This window comes from Syngnathoides biaculeatus, chromosome 13 (genome assembly GCF_019802595.1).
Source record: "Syngnathoides biaculeatus isolate LvHL_M chromosome 13, ASM1980259v1, whole genome shotgun sequence".
NCBI classification, from domain to species: Eukaryota; Metazoa; Chordata; class Actinopteri; order Syngnathiformes; family Syngnathidae; genus Syngnathoides; species Syngnathoides biaculeatus.
The window spans coordinates 20190211-20209442 of record NC_084652.1 but is presented as its reverse complement, the minus strand read 5'-3'; the positions used below and the strand labels follow the sequence as shown (position 1 = coordinate 20209442).

The 19232-nt window shown below is 40.2% G+C and overlaps 1 protein-coding gene across 1 annotated transcript; it reads left to right on the top strand.

Annotated features, from left to right (window-relative positions):
• The first annotated feature begins 15654 nt into the window (after positions 1-15654).
• On the top strand, positions 15655-17648 carry klf17 (Kruppel like factor 17). Its single transcript, XM_061839361.1, has 3 exons — positions 15655-15822; positions 15905-16877; positions 16940-17648. Exons 1-3 carry the CDS (start codon positions 15745-15747, stop codon positions 17113-17115), a joined length of 1227 nt encoding a protein of 408 aa, XP_061695345.1. The 5' UTR covers positions 15655-15744; the 3' UTR covers positions 17116-17648.
• Positions 17649-19232: the final 1584 nt, after the last annotated feature.

The following is a 19232-nucleotide window of genomic DNA, read 5'->3' as shown; positions in this document are numbered from 1 at the left end:
TGTGACAGTCCACGTTTGGGGTAAAGGTGTAATGTTTTAAAAATGCCTCAAAATCAGTGGTGTCCAAATTATAGCCCACACAGCATTTTTTGTTGTTGTTTGTTTGTTATCCGGTCTGTGGCATATATTACAATTTAAAAATGACACAGCCTGTCTTGATCTTTGTTCAGAACAGTCCTAGCATGAATGGCGGCCTATGTGAGACATCCCTAAGCCTCTCCTGCAAGAAATCCCACCCTCTGCGGCTAGACTATAGCACACATGCCGGACAGCAAACAACCACTACAAGTGGGATACATTTCCGTAGGTTATTGAAAATGGGGATCTTCATGGAAATGTGTAAGTAAAATGTCAAAAACCTAGGGGGAAAATTTTTCAGGTTTTGCTAGATGTTATTTGGCAGCACAAGAATCTGTTTGAATATTAGGTACACATATAATATCTGGGGCAACTGTGGAGTTGCTGCATGTTTTACATCATTGTTCCTTTATATTAAGATGATCATTGTTGTCATTGTTTGACTGCTGTTGTCTTTTATATGCAACACTTTTTTAGTTCACAAAGTACGTTGATCCCATGTATGCAATTAATACATACAAATTGCAATTTTTTGGTTCACAATTTTTTGGGGTGGAATAACAAACCCCAACATTCCCCTGCATTTTTATAAACGCATCAGTACGAAGCAACTTAAAAGTATTCACTTGAGAACATTGCACATGGCAATGCTCACAGGATTAGTTTTTGCATCATATTACCGCCAACCCCATATGAATCATTCATTCTCTATAAAGGGAATGAGTTGCACAAAAAGGTTCAGAACATTCGACAACTGGATATTTGTAGATAATTTTCATTTAATGTGGCCAGTAATTAAAGAAAAAGAAATCTAACTAATGCTGCCTTGATTTTATATTGGTAAATGACTCCTTTGCTGTAGTACCCGTCCATCTGTGCTGCTTTATCCTCACAAGGGTTGCATGCATGCTGGGGACTAACCCAGCTATCTTCGGGCAAGAGGTGGGGTACACCCTGAACCGGTCGCCAGCCAATCACAGGGCACATATAAAATAAACAATCATTCACACTCACATTCATACCTACGGGCAATTTAGAGTCTTCAGTTAACCTCCCATGCAAGTTTTGGGGATGTGGGAGGAAACTGGAGTCCCAGAGCAAACTATCTGCCGCACCGCCTGCTAAAGTGCAATTGTCAAAAATGTTTTAATAATTTCAATTTTTAACATTCATAAAAGGCAATCCTCATTGACAAAGCAAATGGTAGCGCCCTACTGTTTTGCATAACAGTAAAGACTTAAACAGCATAACAATCTTGTCAGTTGCACAACTGATGTGATGCTTTTCATGCTGTGAGGATACAAGTGGATAAATCATCCTAGCTACTCATTAAACCCATTAAACTCTCTATGTCTTTATACAATCATAGTAACTGCATGCAAAACTTCCAACATTTCACAAATTCATCCATACAGTATTTGTCCGGATCTCAACAATAACACCATTTATTTTGCTGTCTGCTACTACGGTATATGATTGCAAAATGGTTGCCACGTCCTGGTACTTTAGTTCACGGGTCCCTGTCGTGTTTTGCAACAACATAATGAGGCTCTCACTGGTGGCAGTACCGGTAAAGATGTGATATGCATTTGCATTAGTTTTCATGGCATACCTGGCAAAAGCAGAAAAATCCTAAATATCCCAAAATATAGTTAGCAAATCATAAAACTTATTTTTGGACACCTAATGATGAAAACCTTATACCATTAAATGTATAAAAAAATATTACTTTAGAATAATTTTTAAACAATTTTGAAAGCATTTTGATTAATAACAATTGTCAATTAAAATACTCACATAAATAAAATGAATTACTTTTAATTCAATTGAATATGTCTTCACTGATATGAATGAAATTATATTTAAAAAAAACATCAAAGAAATCTGTTTAAAGCAATGATTAAATTAATGTATGAAAGTCTTGTTCCTGTTTTTTTTTTTTTTCATTTCCAGCTGTTTTGAGAACTATAATAATCTATTCTTGTTATGTCTCTTGGCGATTCTTTGGAATACAAAAGAAATAAAAGTGAAATAGACGTGTCGAAGTTCCATCGCTATAATCTGTGGGGGCCAGAATGTAAAACAAAGAGCGATACCATCCTCTTGCTAACGGAAATGCAAGAGGCCAGATTCTGATAACGTTCCAGCCTCCTGCAGAGCATTATTGGGAAGAAGTGATAACGAGCTTGACAGAAAACATGACGATGCACCGAGTGTTGATTGGCTTAGGCCTCACAATTCATGAATACTTTAAACTTACATTTCAGTCTGAATCATTTGGGTCCAGGTTATAAATTGAAACGCGAGCAGACATTTGTTTTGCTTTGTTTGTTAAGTGATTCAGTCCTGAGAACCTGCAGTGAGCATGAGGTTCTGCATAATCCATGTCTAAGTGTTACTAAAAGAATTTTTGAAATGCATAAAAGAGAACAGGCCTGATGATCCCGTCAAGCTGGAACCGGTGAAGTTTCATGTTCTTGTTATTTTAAAGATCAAGTAATGCATTCCTCTTTTGCTTTTTTTTTTTTAAACACTCTCTTTTACAAGCAAGCATGAAATTTGTTTTCAAAGCCAACTTGGTAGGAGATCAGAAACCCCCAAACTTTCATGAAAAGAGACACATTGGAAATTTATAATTGTTGGAAATTTTTAGGAGGTGATACAGAACAACGTGTTGCTGCCTGTTTTTAAAACAATAAACTATCCAAAGTGATGGCAATAAATTCAATAAATTCCATTTTACATTACCAATAGGTCAGCTAAGTCACGTACATTTGCGTTCATTACTTGTTTTTAAAATATTGTTACCATTTCGATTAAAAGGATTACCTTTAACATAGTCCACCACTAACTGGAGAGTATTTTACAGTTATGTAAGAGGAACATAAAATATTAAATCTTACTGCAAAAAAACTGCATTTCCAAATTAAACTTGTATTTATTTTTTATAAGAAAAATATTGAAAACACATACTGAAGAATTTATTTAGTATGAAGTGTATACAACTTAAATTCTCAGTTAATTATTGTTTATTTTATCAGTGTACTTATTTTTAAATTCCAAGAGGACAGTTACACGATGCTGCACAACTATGACCAAATTTGGTCAATTTAAATTGTGTGGTTCCGTATCGTTATATTGAGCATTTAATTTTCGAAGTGTCTACCAAAATAACTTTGCATGTTAAAGTAAATTGCCAAACTTCGAAAGAATTATATATAATGAAAGTATGACTCTATGAAAGTATTATTTATGTTTTAATGCTGTGTTTTTTAAACTGCAGAAATCTGTATTGTTTTATGGTATGTATCCTGTATCTGGAAATATTATTTTAAAAGAATTGCAGTAAAGTTCGGGAAAAGAAAAGCATGAAAGCTGGCCAAACAGCATTCTAGTGGAATTGGAGGTTGTCATACCTTTGTTTGGGGTTGGTGACTGAAATGCGAATAAACTCGAAACTGAAAACACTCCAGTATTTCCAAAGATTAGTCATTTGACACATTTAAATGAATGTTCATTAGACGGTGAAAAGGTCACTAATTGCATGTACGTGAGTTTCTGTTAGAATCTCATCCACGTGATGGTGCCATGCATTATCTCTTTTCTCAAGTTTGTTTTTGTTGCCCTGCATGTTGAAACAGACCATTAAAGGTCGGAGGCAGACTTGGTCAAACAACGGTTATCTGAAGTGGATCCCATTAGGCCTCAAAATGTGACAGAAGGTTTGGGGGAGGGGCTATGCATGGCAAAGCTGGTGAGCACATATCATGACAAATTGGGGGTAAGAAAACGTGTCAACCCCATTTAAAAGGCCAAAAGATGGATGTATGCTGAATATGTTGTGTGCAAATCCTTTCCAGCCAACCTCAGCGTTTCAGAGAGGTTTGCACAGCACACAGGAATTAACCTGTCAGTGCTATAATCGCGCCATTAACTGCGAAAAAATGACAAACAAGGGCCAAAATGAGAGCTTTCTGACAAATTGCAAATTGCTTGATAAATGTGCTTAGTTGCCTCCTGATGAGCCCACAAAATTGGTCTTCTGGTCCCGACCAGAGGAGCAGTACGTGTTTGTCTTGATGACACCAGAGATATTGTGACTTCACATAGCCTGTCCTCATGAGAACCATGCAGGCCAACTTAAAATATAGGAATGCACTACAAATACACTTTTTCATTTTACATGAAAAGATTTTGATTTTATGGCAAAAGGCGAAGCAAATTTATTTGCATAGCACATTTAATACACAAGATAACTCAATGCATTTTACATAATTAAAAGCAAATACATATATGAAAACATTTGAAAAAGTACAATTAAACAGCTTTTAGAGGAAGAAATATCGCTGAAGTGTGGAAGTACTCTAAAACACATGAGAAAAAACACAAGTTCTAATCTGGATTTGAAAACACACACTTGGGGATGACAACACCTCTGTTGGGAATTTATTCCTTTTTTTTTGCAGCATAATAGCTAAATGTTTTGGACTCTGCACTCCATTATTAGACCTGAGTCAGTCGACCTCAGAGCCCTCCTGGGTTTGTATTCAATTAGCATTTCTTTCATGTATTCAGGACCTAATCCATTTAGGGATTTATACACCAGTAGCAGAACCAGTGAGCCAGTAGAGCCAGTGTAAAGACCTTAGAATTGGAGTTATATGCTCTAACTGTTTTGTTCTGGTCATAACCCAAACTGCAGCATTCTGAATGAGCTGCAGCTGTTTAATCCTCTTGTTGGGGGACCCCAGTCAGAAAACCATTACAGTAGTCAAGTCTACTGGAAATAAAAGCGTGGATGAGCTTCTCCTGGTCTGCTTGGCATGTGCAAGCCTTCACTCGAGATACTGGGTGTTCTTCAGATGGTACAAGGCAGTTTTAGTAATTGATTTGATATGTTGAAAGTCAGGTTGGAATCTATCAGAAGACCAAGATTTTGGACTTGGTCTTTGGATTTTATAGATAGTGAGTCCAGGTATTTAAGAACAGCAATCCTTTTTTTCTTTATTGGCAAAAACAATTATCTCAGTTTTGTTGTGTTTTTTTTAAAAAGAAAAAAATGACTCGTCCAGTTATTTATCTGCTTTAGACAGTAGTTCTACACCTCAATTGAAATGTAGTCATCTGGAGACACTGCTACATAAAATGGTGTGTCATTGCAATGACAGTCAAAACTCGAGTTCTGCAAAATTTGACCCAAGGGTATCTTATACAGGCTGAAGAGGAGGTCTCCAAGAACTGACCTTTGAGGGACCCCATATGTAATGGCTGTTTGTTGAGATTGACCACTTCCAATGGTTACAAAGTAGCTCCAAGAGGAGAAAGCATGGTACAACTGTGAGATTCTTCCTCCAGTTCACTAAAGTACAAAAGAACACTGGTCACGGAGGTTGCCAAGAAGCCAACACCCACATTGGAGACAAATTCTGCCTTTCTGGGCTATGGGATAAGTTGGCAAGTCAGATTGGCAGTCCATACGTTACGTTACGTTACGTTACGTTACGTTACGTTACGTTACGTTAAAAATCACTGATCTTACAAATGCGTATGGAAAAATGTTTTACAGTCCAATAAAACCAACGTTCAACTTGTTGGCATTCATTCAAAAACAACACTGCTCATCACCAATAGAACACAATAACTACAGTGAAGGATGCTAGTGGCAGTATCAAGCTTTGGGGCTGGTTTTGTTCACCAGGAACTTGGACTTAATTCAAGGTGGGGCGGAATTATGATCAGTTACAAATACCTGAAATCCACAGAACATCTGAACTTTTTTGGGAGTTAGTCCTACCTTCCTTAAATGGTTTAAGTTGTGTGCTGATTCCTCTTTAACGTGAGTTTGAAAGTGATTCGTTTGTTTAAACTATAGCTACATCCCTTGTTTTAAAAGGGTGTGCACACTTGTACAAACACATTCTCTTAGTTGTTTATTTTTACTCCTCTCACTCTTAAAGATTCCATTTTTTTTTAAAGATTAAAGATTGGAGGTCACATTAGACATTACAATTACATTAAACATGCTGTATGTTGTTCAATGAAGTATAAAACTGCCTCATACATTTTAAAATGTGTTTTTATTGTTGTGATTATACATTGCAACGGTAGTCAACTACAGTGCATCATGGTTAACAGGGTTTGGTCTCTCTTCCAGCCATTTTCAATTACCAGAATATTCAAAATACGTCTCATTGTGAATTCCACACGACTGCTGACGACAACTACAATACATCCATCCATCCATTTTCTTTGCCGCTTACCCTCACGAGGGTTGCGGGGAGTGCTAGAGCCTATCCCAGCTGTCAACGGGCAGGAGGCAGGGTACACCCTAAACTGATTGCCAGCCAATCGCAGGGCACATGGAGACAAAAAACAGTCGCACTCACAATCACACCCAGGGGCAATTTAGAGTGTCCAATTCATGTTGCATGTTTTCAGAATGTGGGAGGAAACTGGAGTGCCCGGAATAAACCCACACAGGCACGGGGAGAACATGAAAACGCCACACTGGCAGGGCCAGGATCGCACCCAGGTACCCAGAATTGTGAGGCCAACGCTTTACTAGCTGATCCACCGTGCCACCCTAAAATACATAGTCGTGATAATAAACTCAATGAATATATTAAAAGCCATGCCCAGTGAGGTGTTTTTGTTTTTCACTTTGTGCATTCCTGATATCCTTTTCAATATGAACTATAAACTTGGTTGGTTGATTTTTTTTTTTCCTTGCAAATTTCTGCTAAATTTGTGAAATTCCTAGTCTCCTCACCCATCGAATGAAAGGTCTTGCAGGCTGGTCTCGGTCATTCAACCATCTCTGTTTCCTTTTGTTTCTTGTGTCTTCTAAGGTTGGTGGGGAAGGGTAGGGTGGGGGTCAAAGGGTGTAATTGGCTGGGCCTGGTCAGGTGAAAGCACACCTCTTGTTTGAGGACACAAAACCGTCTCCCAGTGTGTGTCTGTAGCGTGGCAAGGTCAAAAGGACTTACCATGTTCGGGCAAACACACACACAGTCAAACACAGAGCTCGCCTCACTCATGCTTCAGTGCCAACAATCAGCCCTGATACCTGGGAAAGGTAATTATTTGCACTCCTGTCTGTCTTGCAGCTTTCAGAACACTTAACTGCCATGCCAGACAAGACACAGAAACAAGAATTTTACTCAGTACTCCCCAGAGCTCCAATAAAGCCGCATAATCTAGGTTAAAAACTTCATTAAGACAGCTACCAATATTTGCCGAAAAACAGTATAAGAGTCCATGCGTTATTACCGTAATTTCTTAAGTATAATGCATCCGGAATTATAATGCGCATCCCCAAAGTTGACCTAAAATAATCAGGAAAACCCTTCTACCAATGTACAATGCGCACCACCAATTTGCTGCTATCTATATGCTCAAAATATTGGGAAGTATCTATATTTCTATTGTGCTAGGTTTGTACTTTTATTGTTTGTACTTGTATTGTTTTTCAAAAAATCATCTGCACAACAATCATTTATAATAATTTTGTGCATGTACTGATGCACCGGTAATACAGTATATATCTCAGGACAGGCCACATGACATGCTCAAACTAGAGAGAGAAAGCTCAAACTACGTAGAAATTAGTGTATTGGGCACTTTTAAAAAGTGATCATTTCAATTGTGTGCGCTATCCCGTACGATCATACTACGTAGTTTCAGTTCGCATTGTTTTGCTTCCGGTTTGGCCGCGTCATCGGCCTAAGTGATGACACATTTCTTTCAAAAGCAGGTGCACAACAAGCCCTTGTAATCGACATTTTTTGTCTTCGTTTAGGTAAAAAAAAAAGGGGGGGGCAGTTGTTTCTGATGTTTTCAATGCAGTAGAAACAAATATGCTATGCTAACAATCCAAAAATCCAAAGCTTTTACCCCCATCCGCCTGAGGAGGTCAGAGTTCATAGTTCAGGTTGGTGGCGGACATTGCCGTAATGTGTGTGTGTGTGTGTGTCTGTGTGTGTAACATAAGACATCAAATATCATCTCAAAATTTATATGAATACCTTTTTTTTAACCACTCTATGTACCTGTATACGACTATAAAATGTGATTGTATTTTTTAGTTTTCATTCATACTACTGCTAAAAATGACAACAAAAACTCAAGATAACATTGTCTTCTTCTGTTGCTATGCCAAATCGGAACACAACTGATGTCAAAGTCAAGGTCCGTGGGCCAGAGCCAATTCCAAATCATTTTATGTGGTCCAAAAACACTACAATGATTGATTTCTGTTCTAATCTAGTCATAAAATCCATCAATTATCCAAGTCATCTTATCCTCATTAGGGTCACAGGAGCTCTGGACCCTATACCAACTAACTATGGGCAAAAGGTAGACTCCACTGTGAACTGGTAATTAATCATTTGTAGGGCATATGTCGAATTGGTCCCACACTGCCTGCAGCAGAGTCAGGTGTGTGTATCACTACACAAACAATGACTGAACTGTGATAAAATCCAATCCAATCCAAATGTATGTGTTCCTGAATTTAAAAGTATACACTGCACAAGGATGAAATCATAATAACCAATTGCAGGACCAATTATGTGGTATTGGGGGGAATTATTAGGGTTCCCACAAAGACACAGACTGTAACTAGCCTATAAACAAATACGATCCAGCTATCTTTAAAAAAAAAACAGCCTCTTCAAACGGAGAAAAAGCACTTAAAAAAAACCATCATTAATGTTTTCATCACATAATAAATCAGATTAGTTCAAACTTGTATGCGATTTCACTTGTCTACATTTCCATCAAGAATAAGGCAAATGATTGACCTTGGACTTCATCCATTCATCCATCCATTTTCTGAGCTGCTTGTCCTCACGAGGGCCACGGGAGTGCTGGTACCCATCCGAGCTATCATTGGGCAGGAGGCAGGGTACACCCTAAACTGGATGCCAGCCAATCGCAGGGCACATGGAGCCAAACAACAGTCACACTCACAATCACACCCAGGGGCAATTTAGAAAATCCAATTAATGTGGCATGTTTTTTGGATTTGGAAGGAAACTGAAGTCCCCGGAGAAAACCCACGCAGGCATGAGGAGAACATGCAAACTCCACACAGGCAGGGCCGGGATTTGAACCCCGGTCCTCAGAACTGTGAGGCCAACACTCTACAGCTGTGTCACTGTTCCACAGACCTTGCACTTCACAAAAAAAATATTATTATAATGGACAGAAAATATTTAACCGATTGGTGATTACAACGACTCCAACTCTTACATTTCAAATGTGCCTGAGTTCTCCGCGGCAATGGAACTCTGATACGAGCAACAGTGACACAATATATGGAGGGTGTTGGGCTCCTGCTACAATATATCACTTGTTAGCGCCTTGCTCACCCACGAAGCGAACCAGCTGTCTTTAGCTTCTTATGGCCTGTGAAGTCAAGGGAAGAATAGTGGTATCTTTAGAGCGCACTTCATCATCTCATACATGTCACTTTCTTCAACTTCAACAGGTTGGCTCCATTTGCACTACAATTAGTATTTTTGCTTTTGTGTCCAACAAAAGCATAACAATGGGTCTGATTTGGACCCTTTGGCGTGTGTCTCGAATGTCATGGTTGCTGAGCGGTGAGGCCAAAGAAAGACGAGCTACATGAGCCAAGACAGATGAGATGATTTTTTTGTCTCACTCCCCAAACGCATACAAACTGCTCCTGAATGCATCGCACACATTATGGTTCCACAGCAGCCCAATACCGTTTCCCTTTTTTTTTTTAACATGTGCTTCCTCCTCTGAGCTCTTCAAGAAGAAACCTATTATAAAGCTATTTTATTGTAACTTCGACCCATTTGTTTTAATTTATCCATCCATCCATTTTCTTAGCCACTTTTCCTCACAAGGGTTGCGGGAGTGATGGAGGCTATTCCAGCTGTCACCGGGCAGGAGGCGGGGTACACCCTGAACTGGTTGCCAGCCAATTACAGGGCACATGGAGACATACAGCCACAATCACAATCCCACCTACGGGCAATTTAGAGTGTCCAATTAATGTTTCGGGGATGTGGGAGGAAAGCGGAGTGCCCAGAGAAAACCCATGCAGGCACGGGGAGAGCATGCAAACTCCACACAGGCAGGGGCGCGATTTGAACCCCGTACCTCAGAACAGTGAGGCCAACCCTCTGACCAGCTGATCACCGTGTCACCTGTTTTAATTTATCACACACAAAATAATGACCAAAGGTAGAATTGGTGTCATCAGAGCTTTGGGTGAAATTTCTCATTATTCTTGAACCTGATGGACAGAACGCTTGATCGGGCTTTGCATTGTTGGTTCGTCTTGCAATAACGTTGTACTCGGTTAAGTTAGCATTGTTAGTATCCGCGCTAAAAGCTAAATATCTGGAGAGCAATATGAGATTTGAGTACCTTCAACATTCCACGCACAACATGTTAATGAATAATTCCAGTGGGCCAAAGTTTGTGATCGTACCCTTACAAAAATGCTTTGATGACATCAAAATCCTCTCAACACCTGAGTGGAGAAACGGTAGGTGTTGGCAGCCTCCTGACACTGATTTACTTTATATTGTATTTATCTATGTCCTACCTGCCCTTCACATATATATACTTTCATTTTCCAAAAGTAAAGAAAGAAGAATCTTGGTGAAAGGGTAGCAGTACAGTGCATGGTTCATGGTACTTAATGTAGTCCTTAGTACTTTTAACCTGCTTTCTAAGCAACGGGTGCATTTGAATTACAGTTCTAGTTTGAAAAAGGTAGGTTTTCCTCCTAATTACACACTGTATTTCTGAATATTCCACTTATTCTTCTTAATTAATTCTGTGTTGTTCAAGATTCTCACTACCTAAGTATTTTTTATGAACTTTGTATGCAACTTTATCTTGTAATGGAAAACACAGCTATAAGATGGGGCGCTGGTAAATAGCACTGAAAGTATGAGCAATCTTACATATGGCACTAGTTACATCTTTGGTGTGTGCTGGAGGCTCATTGAAGGAAAAAAGAGCTGAAACTGCATAAAAAAAAAGAAGTGAGACCGGTTTCTTCTCTGCTTTACTGGACATAAGTGCGGGATCAAGTTGAAGAACAGCTATTCGACTTAAGGTGGGATTTCTAGATACATAGACGTAGATGTTCTTGTTGGTATTTAAGCACTTATGAGGTACTTATTGTTATAGTGTATATTTTTTACAATAATAATGGAAAACTGGGAAAACATGTTCCTGAACCTGGAACACTGCAATTAATTTGTATCCATTCATTTTCCGTAGCACTTAACCTCACTAGGGTTGCGGGCGTGCTGGAGCCTACCCCAACTATCTTCGGGCGAGAAGTGGATACACCCTGAACCTGCCGCCAGCCAAACACATGCCATCAATTCTCACTCACATTCACAACTACTGGTGATTTGGAGTCTTCAGTTAACTGAACCTGCGGTTTTTGGGGATGCGGGACCGGAGTACGCATAGAAAAGCCATGCAGGCGGGGCCAGGGTTTGAACCCCGGTCCTCAGAACTGTGAGGCAGTTGTGCTAACAAGTCACTTACCATGGCACCAAGTTGGAATTAAGTTTTATGATTAATTATTATTATTACTATGAATTATGCGTGATTTATTCAGACTCAGCCATTTTTTTTTCATAATCTATACCCTGGTGTGTGACAAGGGGAGGGGAGCAACACTGCTGTGTTGTTATTTACCATTATGGTGCTGATATTGTATTAGTTCAGCGAAAATCAACATGTGGACCAGGTCTGGAAACCAGTGGAATGACAAGTGATACTGTTCGAGGCAAGTAGCGATTGAGTCCAATTTCAGCTGAAACCGATTTGACTCCAACGAACACACAAAACCTCCCCCAGTAATTTTAGCATTTGCAGACAATACAACAAACCAGATATCGATTAAAGTAACAATTGCTGTAACATCAAGGTTAAAGATGCCACAAATCCCGAGGCTAAGCAGGAACTGGGTTTGCCTAGGGATTAAGACTATGATCACGCTACAATAGCGATTCAAGATGATCTCATATCATCTTACAGCAGTGATGTAAACCAAGATGTGGTTGGCAGCATATATGTGGAACTCAGAAAAATATGTTTTCAACAGAAAGGTCACTCGTGTTATTGATAGGGTTCATTCAGGGTCATAAACCAGACCAGTGTTAAAATCGAAGAAGAAAAGAAAAAATGAAAAAAAAAAATGAAAAAAAAAGCCTATTGCAACTTCAAACCTGTGTCCAATTTGACTTAATAATAATGAAATCGGAAGTAATTCATATACAATATACTCAAAATATTCAAAATTCATGTCAACAGTCAATCTTACGTAGGCAACTGCTTCATCATAATCATTATCATCATGTAAGTTGTGTTGATACCTGATTTGCGTATTTTGTATTACTCGTTTTAAACATCTTTTCAAGCAGAACACGAGACACTTTCAGATTGTTTTCAGCGTCATTCTACAAATTAACTCCTGTAACAGAGACAGCTCCGTTTTTTTGTTTCTTCTTGTTTTAGATTTATTTTGACGACAACAACAAAAAAAGACAAATATTCTTGATTAGATTTCGTTTTATTTTTTGAGGTGGAAGTGGGGTAAACATCCTGAATTGTGAAATCATACAGAAACAATAACATAGCATTACCATGTCACTCTCTTAACATGTTCTGAACTATGCTGCTTATCCATATGCACATAATTTATCTGGATGCATAATTTCGAAATTGTAAAATGCCGTCAGTAAACTCAAATAAACACTTTGTTCATTTTTTGACTTCTTAGTATATCAATATTTCTATATTCTGACCATAGACTAATTAGGCCCACCAATATGCTAAATTAAACCACTGCTTAGTATGTGGCCACCTGATCTCATTAGGCTAACTTGTGATAGCTTCATTACGCTGAACACTTTTAAACCATTTAGCCGCCTTGAGCCGTCTGCTTAATGGTGCTGAATAAACCATTTAGTGCCATCACAAACTAAACACCGAGGTGGGGCAGTAATCTTTTGTTTGATATAACAAGTGCTTTAATTACCATAGGGGATCGTGTAGTGCTACAAAGACGCTACAAATCCTGACATCAAACATGATATCAAGATTTGATTAATCCGGAAAGGATTTTATACAGGAAATGTACGTTATATAGGCAAGTAAGTTTGACAATTTTGTTTTAGGAAGAGTAGAATGTATTGTACGTAAGTCCTTTGGCAAATGTTGCTGCTCACCCATTTTCTCATAATTATCTGTAGAGGCTTGTTCGTACATCCTCCCCTCCCCACCTTCTGATATCTTTCCATTGCTGTTTTTTTATACCACGCAAATTGGGTTTTATCTTTTATCTGCGATAAAACCTGGTTTTCCCCAACATTGTTTGGGATGAAGCGTAATTACTGTGAGTGCACGTGTGCATTTGACTTTTTGTTCCAAACAGAACTCCTGTTTACACTGCAGCGCGCGCGCACACACACACACTCACACACATACTTGCCGATGTGCGCGCACAAACACACACACACACCCACTCCCACACGCACACACGCACACTGGTACGTGTGAATAAATGAATGACCCCCCGCCCCCAACACCCCCACAATGTGAGAGTGGCAGTTGATAATTCCATTACCTGAACATGCTGGCACACACAGACGAGACCATCGTAGAACTTCTTGTAGCGATTAAATTATACCTTCTATAATTTTTCAGAAGAGGAAAGACGAGAAAGCGAATAAGATTTTTTTTTAGGGGGGGGCGGTTTAATTAAGGTGGCTCGAGAAAGAGTGATGATATTCCACTCCGATTCTTTCATTGATGTGTTTTATCTATTGTTTTAGGTGCAACGGACAGATGTAAAAGAGCTTCCCTAAAGTTAAAAAAACAAACACTTTACTAAACCCCCGTTATTCATTGTTTGTAAACTTGTAAACTGTAAGGCAGTTTCCGTGTATCGATAAGATTGCATGCTTGGGCTCTGTCTGACTGTAATCATCGGTAATTGTGTTTAGGAAACAGTCGGGCTTGGACGGCTTCCTCCCTTTGAGAAGAGTCACAAAGGGAGAAACTTGAGGTTGAGGTGTGTAGGATTTTTTTAATCTCAGTCTTTTTGTATCTTTTCACGAGTTGTTTTCTCCCTAATTTCCATGAATTTGATCACACCATCGATCGGACATGATGGAAAATGATTCTCTCCGTCGGGGGGCATGTGCATGGATGTTTGTATTGTATTTGCTCACTCACACACACACACACACACACACACACACACACACACAATATTTTATGGAAGTACCAAATGCTTTACATGTCTGTTACAAGAAACGGAAGCAAATGACTGCTTTCCCTGCTTCGGTTTAGTGTCTTTATTTAGCTATAGGCAGAGGTGTAATTTGTTTTGCATAAAAGCAGTCAGTTAAAATTAATGACTATTCAAACAAACTTGACTTGAGTTGACATGGCAAGGAAAAGCTCCAGGGGGTGGACAACTTCTGGGGAGTCAAATAAAGTACTTTCTATACAGTTTTCTGTAAGAAACGTTTTGCTCATAAAGTTGAATGTTTTTCTTTTGTCAGCATTTTGATACACTTAAAATATGTATGTATGTATATATTATGATAAAATGTAAATCAAAAGGGGGTCTGAAATTTGAAATGTAATTATTCAACATGTTTAAAGAGAAGCATCATGGAAAATTAATGGATTAGCGTGTGTGTGTGTGTGTGTGTGTGTGTGTGTGTGTGTGTGTGTGTGTGTGTGTGTGTGTGTGTGTTGGGTAGTGTTACATCGTTTTAAAGTTCGCAATTTAATTTCAAATGACGCTTGGTTGTCTGGTTTTGTTTTTGTTTTGTTTTTTGGGGGGGGGCGAAATAAACGCTTTTTACAAATAAATCATATTAGACGAAGTTTCTAAATACACCACCCCCTTTTTTTTTTTATTTATTTTTGTTGATTTGTGTGGGTCCCCGTTCGCTGTGAGCCAAGCACCTGTAGGCCACCATTATCATAGCAATGACTGCAGGGCTTCACAGGGCAGTTGGGGCGGGGGGCAGGGGGTGGGGGCATCATTCAAAGAAACATGTAGTTCTTTGTTTGACAGCCAGATTAACGACTCGTTTCGATGGGCCTTTCACACGTCATACATTTAAGGATCAATTCAAGACAAATTAATGACTCAGCATGAGTACATCCCAAAAGATTAAATTAGGGGCAGAGCGGGCACGTGTTCTGAGAGTTATTAAAACGTGCAGTTTGGAAGATACGGAAACATTAAAGTGCCATTTGCATGTGCAGACGGTTTAAATAATGTGTGCACGGGACAAAAACTGTGACCCCGGAGCATATAGAAGATTCCCATGAGTTAATAAAAGAACATCTGGAATGTGTCTTTAAATGAGATTTAACCACTAAATTAATTCACTGTGGTCTTGAATTAACATTTAGATAATTTACCTGCATGCAAGGCACATGATGCTGTGATGCGTGGGCGTTGATGGAAGGGGGCGGGGGTGGGGGCCTGCCACGCCTCCTAAGGTATTTAAAAGAGGCTTCGACCTCTCACCCGGCATCCTCAAACCCGAAGCACTCCATGGAATCTCTCCGTTGGTTTTTACACCGCTAATTTAGGATTGTGTGATTGTTTGGTCTGCTTTCGAGGTTGTCTGCATGGCTTTGACGGACAGCGTGATGCCCACCTCCAGCGCTGCATCCTTTCCATGTCTCCAATCGATGGCTGCCTTTAACGTGAGTATTCCAAATGTTCGCAAACTTGTGAGAATGAGTGTTTGTATTGCTGAACAAAAAATGTCATCACCTTCTTGTGCAGGGGTGTGAAGATGAACGCGCAACAGATATCCAAGTGGAGTTCAGCATCGTCCAGTCTCCGCTTTTGTCCTCCAAAGACGACGACGAGTTGGGCAAATTCGTCGACCTCGAGTTCATCTTGTCAAACAGCCTGGTTTCGGACACGGTGAGCAGCAGCCCCGACGGTAGCGGGGACACGTCTCCGCCTCAGACGTGCGCCTACGCCCTCCCCGAGTCCCCGGAGAGCTGCGGCGGCAACTCCGGGTCGGAGTGCGCCGACCGCTCTTCCCCGCTGCAACTCCACAACTACCACGGCGCGGTCCACTTCGCAGAACCGAACCCCTTACGCGGTCTCATGGCGGAACTTCTGGCCCCTGACGTCAACTACGCACCGGAGTGCGCCGCAAGAGATGGCCGCGAGTATACCGAGCTTGGTGCGCTCAATCCGGCCACTTTGGCTCACTACCAGCCATCCTCGCTCGGGCACAAAATTAAAACCGAGTCCAGCGGCCAGTCGTGTATGTTGGCTGGTGGGGACTTTACGGGGCAACATCGTGCATTCGTGCATCAGCACAATCAGACTGTTGGCTTCGATCCGCACGCCGCGCACCAGGGCGCACCGGGGCGCTCAGACTGTCACTTGGTGCAACTGAGCCACACTCATCATCAACTCCAAAGCAGCAACTACGCCAGCAACCATTTCCATTACGCGCAGCACAACATGCCAGCGCGCTTCCAAGGACACTACGACATGCACACCGACCTGCACCAGCAACGGCAGGCCGCTTCGGCGCTGCGGGTCATGATCACACCGCCGTCCTCGCCGTCTCTTTTGGAATTCTATGGCCAAGACGAGGCGGGCGGCGTGAAGCAGAAGAGAGGGCGCAGGTCGTGGGCCCGAAAGCGCGCTGCCACGCACAACTGCGAGTTCCCGGGATGCGGCAAAACCTACACGAAGAGCTCGCACCTCAAAGCGCACATGAGAACTCATACAGGTGAGTGCTGCTATTTATCACAGCGATCTTGGTTGGCACGGTCTTAATCTGTGTCCTTGCAGGTGAAAAACCCTACCACTGCAACTGGGAGGGCTGCGGCTGGAAGTTTGCCCGGTCGGACGAGCTTACGCGTCACTTTCGCAAGCACACCGGGCACAGACCGTTCCAGTGTCACCTCTGCGACAGGGCCTTCTCGCGCTCCGACCACCTGGCCCTCCACATGAAAAGGCACATGTAGACAGACCCATTGCAATCATCATGCATCATCGGCCCTTGTACATACACACGTGTATACGTGGAACTAAATTATGACGAACGTGTACTTGAGCACGTCTTCAATAAGTTATTGACTGTTGCTGAAGGCCTTAACAAAAAAAAAACAAAAAACAAACAAAAAAAAATGAACTGAACGTTGGGCAGGACCCTAATGCTGCACCTGTGTTTTATAATTTTTTTTTAATCCTTTAAAGTTTACACCGTTGACTTAAATACTGCTTGACTATTTTATTTCTTTACTGTATTTTTCAATTATTTTTTTATGTTTTCAGTCCCAATTTTCTCCCGATGGCAAAATGAGAAATGCAACAATGCAATTCCGTTTTTTTGGTGAAGGTCGTAGTGATTCTGGTTCCAAAGCAATAACGAAATGCAGCTAAGATTGCAGGACAACTATTTTTTTTTTCATAAAAAAAAATAAATGTTATATTTGAAGTGAATAAATCATTTTACGATAAGCCGATATATCTCAAATTTCTTGAATGACATGTGTACTTCAGGGATCTAAAATAAATGTATTTTAAAAGATGTCAGTTTGTAATTTTCATTTCCACTTACACGTCTATGTGACTGTGGTATTCCCCTAAGCAAAGTCCACAAGTTATGAATTTATTTCAGTTATATATGTTACTCATCTTAATTATGGTCCATATCACGACGTGCGTCCGGCAAGTGAAGGCGGTCACTGCTTGTAAAAGACCGTCACCTGGCGGTCAGTACTATATCGGCATGAATAGTGCGGCGGGGGGGGGGGGGGGGTCACCTTGGAGCCAGAGGTGGTCAAAGTACTCACACTTCACTTTAATGAAAGTACTGTACATGGAAGGAATTTATGTGGGGGTGGGAAAAAAGTCACAGAAGTATTGATTAAATTCCTGCTCCTAACAAAAACAAGTAAATACATAAAAAAGAGAACAGACTGAAATTGTTAAGTTAGAGCGATTAAGCACAAATGTTACAATTAAAATGAATATTTCATTATCCATCTTGTACAATACTCAATTTGATACATTGGCAAAAACAACAACAAAAAAAATCATTCCACTGTACTTAAAATATTTTTCCTCTTTAAAAAAAAAAAGTCCAATTACCTAATGATAACAAAAACACACCTTACCTGTATATGTGTTTTTCCCTGAGATATTTTTGGATGACATAAAATTATGTGTTTTAGATGCCATAAGATAATACATTTGCCACAATGAAATCATTCTTGCAGCTGACAACATCGAAAAATTGTCTTAAATTAAGGCCATGGATGAGATGAGTTATACTTTGGTTCTCCAGAGGCATCATACTCATCAGTGTTAAAGTCCATATTCCTCCATGTCACCGCTGTCCCTGTTTTCTTTCAAAGACCAAATCGATATCAATCGATCAAAATCCGCGATTAACTTTACCGCTCTAGATTCACATCTTTTTCTGTGTCGTGTCATCAGGGGATGTCTAAAAAGATAACATGCCTATTTTGACAACATTAGGAGTAGAAATTACACATTTGTTTTCAAATGTAGGCAGAAAAAGTAAAATGTGTCAGAATAACAATTCCTTGAATAAAGGACAGAAACTGGATATAAAAAATATACTCACCCCTATTCAACTGCCTGGTTTTCTATCCATCCACTTACTTATCTCACAAGGGTTAGAGCCAATCCCAGGTGTAATCGGGCCGCAGGCGGGGTACACCCTGAACTGGTTGCCAGCCAATTGCAGGGCACATAGGAGACGGACAACAGTCACACTCACAATCACACTTGGGCGTCAATTTAGAGTCTCCAAAGAATGGATGTTTTTGGGATGTGGGAGGAAACCGGAGTGCCCGGAGTAAACCTACACAGGCACAGGGAGAACATGCAAACTCCGCACAGGCAGGGTCAGGACTGAAGCTGTGAGGCCAGCGTTTTACAGCTGCTCCACAGTGACGCCCTGCCTGGTGTTTGTAATATTAAAATTAGTCGAAAATAAATAATTTCAAAACTGTTTTTCACCATTAATATGACCTGTAACCTCTATAACAAATTTTAAAAGGAAAAAAAATGGAAAGCAAAATCAAAATAATATGGTTGCACAAATATCCAC

What these genes read in the sequence shown, in the direction of transcription:
- klf17 (XM_061839361.1), top strand. Translation starts at nt 15,745, where the DNA reads ATGGCTTTGACGGACAGCGTGATGCCCACCTCCAGCGCTGCATCCTTT. An exon ending in AATCGATGGCTGCCTTTAAC is followed by an intron (nt 15,823 to 15,904) that starts GTGAGTATTCCA and finishes CTTCTTGTGCAG; the next exon opens with GGGTGTGAAGATGAACGCGC. An exon ending in GCACATGAGAACTCATACAG is followed by an intron (nt 16,878 to 16,939) that starts GTGAGTGCTGCT and finishes GTGTCCTTGCAG; the next exon opens with GTGAAAAACCCTACCACTGC.